This window comes from Parasteatoda tepidariorum, chromosome X1 (genome assembly GCF_043381705.1).
Source record: "Parasteatoda tepidariorum isolate YZ-2023 chromosome X1, CAS_Ptep_4.0, whole genome shotgun sequence".
NCBI classification, from domain to species: Eukaryota; Metazoa; Arthropoda; class Arachnida; order Araneae; family Theridiidae; genus Parasteatoda; species Parasteatoda tepidariorum.
The window spans coordinates 11,865,311-11,877,088 of NC_092214.1; the positions used below are offsets into that span (position 1 = coordinate 11,865,311).

Here is an 11,778-nt window from a genome sequence, read left to right on the forward strand (position 1 = left end):
AGTACCCTCGGATAAATTGACATTCCAGATAACTTGACATTTGTCATTTAAATTATTTCATAAAAGAAATAAATTATTTCATAAAAGAAATACTAGGTTCCTATTAGTAACCTAGTATTCCTTTTATTACTGTATAATGCAATCCTAGTAACTACTAATTCATTGTGCAATTTATATGAATGTTTATAATAAATAAGAGAAAATTATATTTTTATTTATTTAGAAGTGACGGGTTAGTTTCAAAGGAGGATGGGGTACATTGTTGGACAAGCCGTCCTCGGGGACGGGTACAATTTTTGAGTTTTTTCGAGCCATGATATTAAGACAGGTTGGCGACCAAAATTATGAACTGACTGATAATCTTTCCTTATGCACAGCTACTGGTGATACATTAAAATCTAAAACTATTCTACATAAAATATTCTCTTAACATTTCTTTCACTTAACATGAAAATAAATCTTCGAAATGAATTTGAAATATACTTACAATTAAGATTAATATGGTTAAAAAAAATTAAGGAACAAAATTTTTTTTGTATTTGTAACGCATTATTTTAATAAGTAATATCAGAGATACATAATTCATTCTAACATCTTTTTTACTGACCAAAAAAGAAATCTAAAATATTCAGAATTGGAAAATTTCGCCAACTGTTAGCAATGTTTCATTGGGTGCTATTGAAATTTAACGTTATAAAAATATGTTATACCAAACCCACGCTTTCATTCAGCTACATTAGGGCACAATTTATTATACAGATAGTTATTGACCATCCAAAATAGTCGGGTTCAATTACGAAAATTTAAAGGAAAGCAAGAATGTATTGGCTTTCACCGCACAGCGATTGTAAATGAACAGTAGATGAACAGGTGTGACGTCAGGTCGTGAATAACGCGTTTAGGGTGAAAACAAAAGTAAGAGGCATAAAAATAACTTAATAAATAGTATTCTTAGGAAAGTAGTTTCGCGGAGGGATTCTGAATGCATTTTAAAAGAAATTGTCTATTATAATAGATATAAACTATTTTGATACTTCTCATTTTATTTTATTTTATAACAGTCGACCCAATTTTAGGGTTTACGACTACTAATGTTCAACTCCGTAGCCTTGTCATTTTGAACCCAATCCAAAAGACAAGAGAATTCCTGGATCAAGTATTCGGAGAAATTTGCCTAAGTAGAGAACTTTTCGATATAACTAACCCGCATTTGCGTTACATAGAGTGGAAGACAACGAAAACCCCCACGGTTAGCCTGACGACAAAGGGACTCTAACTCATGATCCGTCTACCACTGAGGATGTTTCACGTCAGCACTGTGGTCGTGCAAGCCGGATTCATATCGACCAGCCATCGCTGGGATTCGAACCTCGTTCACCTTATTGGAAGGCGATCGTTCTATCCCCTGAGCCATCATGGCTTGATACTTCTTATTGTAACTTGCACAATGTAAAGCTAAGTGCCATACTATTTAAATTTTAATTGATTTTAGTAAATGTTGTGGAGAGGCTTCGCCGAGTCACTCAATCGGGGCTTGTGCCGTCATGAACCTTCTCCTGAGAGGGGAGGAGATTATCAAGACCTTCCAGTATACCCTTATAAACAGGGTGGGTCGAGTGAAAATTACCATTATATTGACTTAATACTTAAAATTGTTAAAACTTGTAACCATAGTCACCACCGTCGCTCCAGACGAGTGGCGAAAGAAGTTCTTTTCACAGACAGACTCTCTGTACTTATCCCTACACAACTCTTCTACACCATTTTATCCCTCAAGCAGCTTATTCTATCCCGATCCCAGTTTACCTCTACACAGCTCAGCTGTTTTTGCAGTAGGTGTGATGCCTCTTTTCCCCTTATCGAAAGCTATTTTTTTGTTTATTGTGGCCATATCCGACCACATCTGTTGGATTTCTTGTAATTTGTTGCATAATTCAAAGTTGTATTACCAAAAATTCTTCTCCACATCTTTCTTTCACTTCATTCTCTTCTGATTCATTCATTGTCCAGAACTTATTATTGATTCTAATGAAATTTTAACGTTTTTCCCTATTCAAGTATCGAAATAAAAGATGCTATTTAAAACGAAAGAGATACTAAGTTTTAATATCATTTTTAAAAGTCACTGAAGACAAATAACTTTCGTAATGGATGCTCCTTTCAAATCTATGCATCTCATAATTGAGATTCCTCTCATCTTGTAATTGAACCTCCTCAGAAATCCACGTATTTCATAATTGATATTCCTCTCAAGTCCAAGCCTCTCATAATTAGGACTTCTTTCAAATTCACGTATCGCAAAATTAAAACTCTTCTAAAATTCAGGCATATCATAATTAAAGCTCCTCTCAAATCCATGCATCTTATAATTGAGACTACTCTCAAGTGTAGACATCCTGAAATTGAAGCATCTCAGAAATCCCCGTATTTCATAATTGATGCTCCTCTAAAGTCCAAGCCTCTCATAATTGGGACTCCTATCAAAGTCACGTATCTCATAAAGCTTTTCTAAAGTCCAGGCATATCATAATTGAAGCTCCTCTCAAGTCCATGTATTTCATAATCGAGGTTTTTCTCAAGTCCACGTTAATATGGGTCACAATAAATAAAATAATTAAAATTTTACTTTTTGTCAGTGTGTGAAGTTTGTATAAATGCTTTAAAACAGCTGCTACATAAAGCAAAATTATTGAATTTCCGTTTAGACGAGTTTGTTTTTAATATTATTGTGAAAACTTATTGAATGCTTTTTTTCAAGCTTATTTTGCGTTTTTGACGTCTTAGGTAAAATGAGACTCAAAGAAATAAACACCCAGATAAATTTTTCTTTTTCAATATAGTTTCATTAAAATGTCTTTTAAAAGCCCAATTTTAATGTAAGTCACGACATATTTGCTTACATGGAATTTGATGATATTTGAAAAACTAAAAGTTTGCTGAGAAATTCATGCTTAATGATTTCTTAAATAATTATTTTTCCTTCAAATGAAACATTCCGATTTCCTCAGCTTTATGATTTCATAAATAATTATTTTCCCTTCAAGTGAAGCATTCCGATTCACTCAGATTTATGATTTCTTAAATAATTATTTTCCCTTCAAGTGAAACATTCCGATTCACTCAGCTAATCAGTGAAACTCAAATTAACTATTCTTTTTTAAATTCATTTAAAAAAAGGAGTTTAAAATGTTGTAGTCGTATATATATTACATTTTTATAATTTCTGATTTTATACATCAACTTAAATGCGAAATAAATAGTGGTAGAAAATTCTGCTTTAAAAATAATTCTTTTGATTTGCCTAAAACATCGAAAAATATTCCTCCAATAATGGTATTTTTTCTTATAAATTCATATGAAGAAAGAATTTATTTTTCGACTCAATTTTTTTATGCTAAAAACTAGACTTTCCCATGCAAAATCTAAATTCACCCTAGCATATGCTATTAATCGACTTTAAATAACAATCAGTAAATGAAGCCAATCAAATATAGAAAGAAATCGCTTTGTGAAGAAAGTAAAATGCGAGTAAAGAATTTGATTGTAAGACTTGTTTTCTGACCTTGACTTGCTCAAGAATGAATAAGAGCAGTGACCTGCACAAGAGTCTTTATCTGAACCATTCCTTTTTTAAAAGAAAGGGCTAAATTTTTTTAATACTACTTTTATGGCTTAGTAGAACAACATTTAAAAAATATTTTGTAAAATTTTCAATTAATTTAGTCTTTGATTTTCGGAGACTTTTAAGAAGAAGCCAGTGGACAAAAAAAAACCCATTGAAAATTTGACTAGTTCTTCTAGGTAGAATTGACTGATGATAAAACAAAGGAGTTTAACAAAAAAAGCAGAAATTTGAATTTTTGAAAAGTTGTATTCATAGAAATACGATTTCTAGTCGATTTTGTAAATTAAGTGTTCATTTGCTTAGAAAGAATCAGTTGCTTAGTCAATTCAGTTTTCAAGAGGAAGGATTTTTCCACTAGCTAGAGGAACAATTCTAGTTTTCGCGCACGGCAAAGGGCGCCAAGGGTCCTCCAAAGATTCCATTCTCGAAAGGTAGGAACAAAAAGGGTTCTGAAAGTTAAAACGGACAGCAATGATTTTTGGAATCAGTAATTATCCCTAAATTATTTAATATTTCCATTATATTCTAAAGAAAGAGTAAATTTTTTAAAAATTTATTTTTCCAATAACTTTTGAAAAGGATATACATTTATTAGTACTTTCTATTGAACTTTTTAATTTAAAATAAATTAACTTCATTCAACAATAGAGAAATAAAATTTCCTCATAGTCCTTTTCAGTGTTTATAACAAATCTTTCCGATTTTCATTTCAACAAAACAATAATTTCTATAGTTACACTGTATGGTGGAAATTCTTTGTAGTGCAGGTGATTTGACAAATTATTTTGCAATTGTTCGCAAAATTTTGAAAAAATATTGTTTGAACTTTCAAATAATTATCAAATTATTAACATGCATTATAAATCAACTTAGTTTAACAAAGATAAAAACTTAAAAGTATACATCTTGTTACCACTTTAAAAATAAAAAAAGTATCCCACCAAAGTCTGTCATTCAAATTATTTTATTCATTTTTAATTCCTCAAATAAAAAAAAGAGGAAAAAAAAAAGGAAAATGTCACCCTGAATAACTTTCGTTCTAATGATCGGATTTTTACGTACTAAGTGTCAAACTTAATGGTTACTGGGGTTGATCTCAAATATGCTAATTATTTAGCGCTAACTATTATCTAAGTTACGAAATCGGACACAAAAACGTACTTTTTCTGAATAAACATTTATTTTTTTGCATATTTGGATATTTAACCTTCAAAATATACGGGTTGGGTAGCTGAAATTGAGGAATATGGTCCCTAAAGTTTGGTCAGGAGAGCGATCTAAGGTTTGGACCCCTTAATGTTAATTTCTCTTTTTGCGTTTTCAACTGTATTTATTTAGTAGAAGCGGCAAAAAATTAAAATGAATTATTTTTAAAAAAAAATGATTTGGCGACAGTGAAGAAACATTTAAATGGTGCAATCAATTTTTAAATGTGGTTAACTTACCAGAAACTTGACATATGCGCCCGCAGGGTAAAATTTCATTCATATTTTGTTCGCTAATAGCCGATTGCTAACCCTTTTTTCTTTCTTTTTTTAATTATTAAATACGTTGTATCTTTTATAGTCGTCTAAAAATTTATTCGTAATTTAGTAAAGAAATTTGAATAAAACATTTTATTGAATAAAAAACAGTTTATTCAACGAATGTCGAGTTTTATAAATGCATGTTTCTGATAGAATGTGATTATACATCAGATTGTGATTATATTTAATTTCATTATATTATATTTTTTAGTTTGCTTCGTCAATAATTGACAAATTTCAATAATATACATTCGTAGATTTGGAATTATATATTCATAAATTTCTTCAACATATATTTTATAATTATTAATACGAATACGTAGTCAACATTTTTAAGCTTTTCAAAGTTTTTCAACATCTTATATATCGTCTTAATCTTAAAATAATTTTTTTTAATTACCTGTCAGCGTGTATTTCTCAGAACTATTTTACCAACTATTTAATTAAATTGTAACATTTTTAGAAATCTTATTCCTTACTCTACCACGCATATTATTTTTTCATTAATATACTTATAAATTTTTTGTAGTACTCTAATTTAGATTTTTCTTTAAAGTAAAATTCCTTTTTAAATTATTGTCAAGTTTCTATTAAAAGAAAACTTAAAATTATTGCCTGCTAGCTGAAAATTATATCTCATTAAGAAATTAAAAACATTTTGCTGTTTAAAATTATTCGATGCAAAACAGTTGACTATTTTATTAAGCATACTACTTTTTCGAAAAATGAAGATAAATAATTGATTGTCTTTTTTTGTTGTTTCTTGTGACTTCAACATAGGTTATTTAAAATAGTGTTGATGTTTTATAAGTCTCTACAATGTGTATAAAGATATCGAACATAAGAAGCTGCCGAATATGTAGCCAAAATTTTTATGCTTCTTAAAATATCTCAGTATCTTATAAGTCGTCCTAACATCGTAATTTTGAAATAAAATTTTTAATTACCTGGAGACGTGTGATTCACAGAACTATTCAACTAATTATTTCATTATATTTTTTACTCTTTCTGTATGCTACCACGGTTGATTTTTTTCCGATAGTATACTAAACTATTTTGTTTAATTTTTATTGGTACTGAAGGTTTTTCTTTAAACTCTACTCGTTTTAAGGAATGGCTAAGTTTTATTTTCGATTCTCAGAACAATTCTTATCAGCGAATTCGCCGATAAGAATTTAAGAACATTTTCTTTGTTAAAATTACTCAATGCAAAACGGACTGATAGTAGTAAATAAGAGCACCCTTTTCTCTAAGATTGTACAAACAAATTATTTATTTATTTGCTTTATAATTTCTTGTTTGGTTTGCGAAAAGTAAATACATATTAGTGCGACTCAAAAAACCACAACTGTTTGCTTTGTATTTTAAATGAACAAATTCGAACAGCAATTTTATTTCGACGTTTAAGCTTATATATTACACCGTTAACTTTAAGAAAGCTGCTCTTTTAAAAAAAAATGCTAAAATTGTTTTTCAACATTAGCAAAATTTCTAAAATATTATTATAGTATATTTTGTTATTAAAAAAAAGCCTTATATTTTGTTAAACAGCAAATGCTAAAAATTGAAACTTGTAAAAAGATTCCAAAGCCGTCCCAATTTTAGAATCACCATCCGATTTGAAAAAAGTAATAAAAAACACGAAATTTTCGAACTTATTTTGTTGGGGGAAAAAAAGAGCATGAAAATTACATACTTTTTACAGAAACTGTGATTTTCCTATATTTCGTCATGAGAGGATAAGAATGATATTGCTCCTAAGAACCTACTAAATAATTTCGTTATTTCCAGAATTGAAATCTGTTTGGCCAAAACATATTATTCCTCGAAAGCTAAAATGGAAAAAAATTTAACTATTGTTATTCATCTAAGCTTATTCCATTAATTAATATTCAAAACTGCTAGCTTAGTTTATAAAAAAAAGTCAAAATGTGAAAATAAACAAATAAAATAAAGTAAAAAATTAACTATTATTAATATATTATAGCTGTCATGTACATGCTCTAGTATAATTATCTAAATAATTATACACTGCTAGCTTAGTTTATAAAAAAAAATTAAATAAAATAAAAAATTAACTCTTATTAATATATCATGGCTGTCATGTACATTTTCTAGAAAAATTATCTACATAATTATAAACTGCTAGCTTAGTTTATAAAAAAAAATGAAATAAAATAAAAAATTAACTCTTATTAATATATTATGACGATCATATACATTATCTGGTANAAAATTCTGGTAATATAAATAATACTTTTCTAGAAAAATTATCTACATAATTATAAACTGCTAGCTTAGTTTATAAAAAAAATGAAATAAAATAAAAAATTAACTCTTATTAATATATTATGACGATCATATACATTATCTGATATAATTATCTACGCTGTAAAAACTGTTGTACAATGGAAGTTGAACAATTCAAAAAATTGAGTGAAGAGACACTTTTTTTTCAAGTCAACAAGTTAAGCCCAAATCGAGTTTTCATATACAATCAAAAATGTGTAATTAATCGACAACTTTTAGTATCGTCTAAAAGGCTATGTTGTGAAGAATAAAACAGTTAATTAATGAATGAAGCCAGCATTTGTTTCTTTTTCACAATGGTATCCAAATATTTTTTAATTTCTTAAAAATATTTTGTTAAATTCAGCTGATGTTTCTGTAAAATAACTTTTGATGCCTTTCACGCTAATACTTGTAGATGCTGTAGTTGATTGTTAATAAATGAGTTCATTGAAAAAAATTTACTTAAAATTTTTTATGTGGAACCAATTTTCCTTTCTTTACATCACTTTTTCAAAATAATTTTCTTATAAGTTAAATTTGTCACTAATATCAACTAACATTGTATTTGAAAAAAACATTTGAAAGTGAATTGAAAATTATCAAAGGAATTCTCCTTTTTTTCCCATCTATTTCAATAAAGTAAACCCTATTTGAGTCTATTTTCAAAATATTCAAATGGATTTTATGGAGAGGAAATTCATTGTTTGGTTTTTTTCCCTCCGTTTTATATAAACTGTTTTTACTTAGACAGTTAGTAAAAATATGCCAAGAATCTCTGCGTTAAATGATAATATAAATATAAGAACGTGAACCCTATTTGAGTCCATTTTTAAAATATTCAAATGAATTTAAGGAAGAGGAAATCCATTGTTTGGTTATCTTTTTTTCTCTATATTAAATAAATCATTTTTACTAAATTCGCTTTGTAAAAAGATTACTGAAAGCTCTGTGTTAAATGATAATATGACTATTAAATTCTTTGTTAGAAGTAAAATGCTGCATAGAAAATAATTTTTTTTTCTTTTAATTTTACAGATCATCAAACGAGAATCCCAAAATTAAAGAAAGCCAGTCTATTTGGCAAAAGGCAACATCCCTTAGGCAATCTTTTAGGCTTTCATCAAAATCCAAAGTAAGTGAAATTTTTTAATTATCCCATTCAATTAATAAATCCCATTTTGTTTTGTATTTATAGCTTTTCTCGTAACTAAAATAGCAGTCATAAAACGCTCGATACGGAAAACAAAAAATATGTATTGTAAGAAACTTTTGTTATTATAAAAAATGATTTTTTTTAAAAATATTTTTAAAGAATTATTCAGATGCGAAATATGAATTTGTCTGAACATTTTAAGGCACCACCCTGAAAAGTTCAATTTAATGTTTTCAAGTTTCATATATTTTTAAAACTATTTTATATTTATTGTAAAAAAAATTGTTTTAATAAGAAATAATATGGATTTTTTTTTATACTGGTCTTAAATCCAACTGTAATATTGTTCTAAATATATATATAAGCCATTGCTATAAATATATAAGCTGAAATTGACGTAGTGTACACTTGCTCAACAACTCAAACACACGTTTAATTAATATCCTAACACCGTTTGTTTGCTGCTTGACAAAAAATTTGCGGAAACCCTAACTGATCGTCATATATCCTATCTAACTTATTCATATATATGATCTAACAGATTAATCGATCTAACTTATTGTCATGATATGTATCAAAATAATCATTAATTTATTAAAAATTCTGGTAATATAAATAATACAAATACTATAACAATGTAATTAAATTTTATAAACAATAGCGAGCAATGTAATATAAACGGTGAGAAAAAATTATAATTATCACCGATATTTAAGTAAATGAGATTTTCTCCCACAATAATTTCATCCTATTCTTGTTGGAAAGATTGCTAAATGTCTTTTTAGACATATCTCATTTTACTTACATGTTCACACTGTTGAGCAAATGAGAGCAAAAGAATGGTCTCCTCAAAGCCCATTTTTAATGATATATAAGTCTCGAAGGAAAAAATATTAGGTTTTCATGTGGTCTCTCACACATTCGGACTCTGGATGGTTGTGGTCTCTCACACATTCAGACTCAGGATGGTTGTTGTGGTCTCTCACACATTCAGACTCTGGATGGTTGTTGTGGTCTCTCGCACATTCAGATTCTGGAGGGTTGCTGAGGTCTATCACACATTCAGACTCAGGATGGTTGTTGCGAAGAATATAGAAATGAGAAGTCCAGCTCTTCGTAACTAACGCGAGTAACTGCTCGGTTTGGTGTCTGAAAGACAACTTACAAGGTGAACAACACACAGTTTGTCTACGGTAAGAACTCCTCCCGCCACAAAGTCTGAGCTGCTATGGAAACAAGAATAGCTCATTTCAGGGAGGGTAGCTTCTTTTCCTTCTAGGGCTAATACAGTTGACCAAAGAAAACGAATCCTCTTTTTCTTGCTGATCCAAGCCAAACCCTGTCCTAAACAGTCACCCTACATCCCTACTTGAAATAGTTATACCTCATTACCAAAGTCACCGGTCCAGACGAATGGTTGGGGGAGTTCTTACTTTAGACAAACTATACTCAGATTTAGCAAAGCGTCAGTTGAACTAAGATCCAGGGCATGGCACGTGACCAAATACATGTAAACCACTTTGGACAACTTTTACATGCATGGTTGGATATGCTGCTTCCCGTCAACCGCCATTTTGTCCTTTCTTTCCATGTCAAAATGTGTTACCAGATTTAAATGTATTCTCAAAGAAATGTTTTAATTAATAGTGCAATACTGTTTATCAATAGTGTAAAAATAAAGAACAAACCAACGATAAGAAAAACGAAACTTCACCCCAACGCTTTCCCAGCCCCAATTATTGGTCGAAATGGGCTAGAGTTGGGGCAGAACTCTCTACCCATATCAACACTTCGCATGCTTTCACTATTAGCTTGTGGAGAGTCATAGAAGAAGGAAGTACGTCAGTTTCTCTCTTCATTTTCAAATAAATTAAAATATCTTAAGTTGAAAAACTATATCGAACTGAAAACTTCATTAAGCACTGTTTTAATAGAAAGAGTCATGGAAATATTTTTAACAATTAAATACGAAAAATATCAAGAAAAGAAAAATATCTTAGTACATTCCTATACAACTGAAAAGAGGTGCCAACGACATGGAACCGGTCTTCTCATTGATATGATGTATTCGATCGCTTATAATGGTTAGTAGGAGAGGAGGGTGGAAATCCGTTTCAAGAACCTGTGAAGGTTTGCTCCTAAATGTTGTTTTTACCTAACCTTAGGGGACTGTTTTACATCATATCAATGGAAGCTATAGTTTGTTTAAGCTAAGAACTCCTCCCGCAACAAAGTCTGAGGCCGTCTGGTGCTATGGAAACAAAAATGGCTCATTTTTGGGAGCTTCATTCTAGGACTAACACCGTGGAAAGAGATTCCCTTTCTTTCGCCGAGCCACTCAAAAACAGTGCACCCCTACTTGAAATAATCATACCTCGTTACTATAGTTCCCGCCACAGGTATAGACTAATGTCTGGGGGAGTTGTTATTTTAGACAAACTATAGACTTCTTCACCTTTGAATGTTCTTTGGTTGTTGGAGAGTAGATAAGGTTCTGTTGGGTTGCACGTCTTACCTCTTAGGATACCATCCTGTTATTGAATCAAAACATTTAAAATGCTTTTTTTTTAAAACTTACTAAAACTCTCATCTTTTGGAGGAGAGGAGCATAATAAATGACTTATTGATGCCAACGATACTTATTTAATAGTGGAATTAGGTACTACTGGTTTTGTGTTAACAGGCGTTGTGATACTCATATAGAAACCTTATATAGCCTGATATTAATAATTCCTATTTTATGTCTCAAAACATATAAGATCAAAAACGCTTTTAAAAAAATGACCCGACAAATATTTGATATTAAATGTTATCTTTTTATTTAAATTAGACATGTTTTTTCACTTTCAAATTTCTTTTTTCCAAACTTTAAATACTGCAGATTAATTAATAAATCAGTAAATTTATAAGTATGAAATATTTCAAAATCTTGTTCACAGAGAGAGCAAGACAGGTGAGCTATCTATGACCCAAATTGTTTGTTGCAAGCGAAATCATCAGTAATATATATTAAATAAATTTCAATTAAACAAATATGCATTTAACATTTTGAAAACGGTTAGTACAGTAGTTATTTTAAGAAGTAAAATATCTTGGTTCCCACTTTCATGTTATAGATCAGTTCTAATGATATTTTTTGTAAAAAATAGATTCATCTGCAACTGAGTTGAGTGTATATATAT

The 11,778-nt window shown here is 29.6% G+C and overlaps 1 protein-coding gene across 1 annotated transcript in view; it reads left to right on the forward strand.

Moving 5' to 3' along the window:
* LOC107451508 (uncharacterized) overlaps window positions 1-11,778 on the forward strand; it is a 161,314-nt gene that overhangs the window by 11,297 nt on the left and 138,239 nt on the right. Inside the window, exon 2 of the mRNA XM_016067629.3 lies at window positions 8,479-8,575. Within this exon, the coding sequence (XP_015923115.2) occupies window positions 8,479-8,575 (97 nt within the window). The remainder of the gene's footprint in view (window positions 1-8,478; window positions 8,576-11,778) is intronic.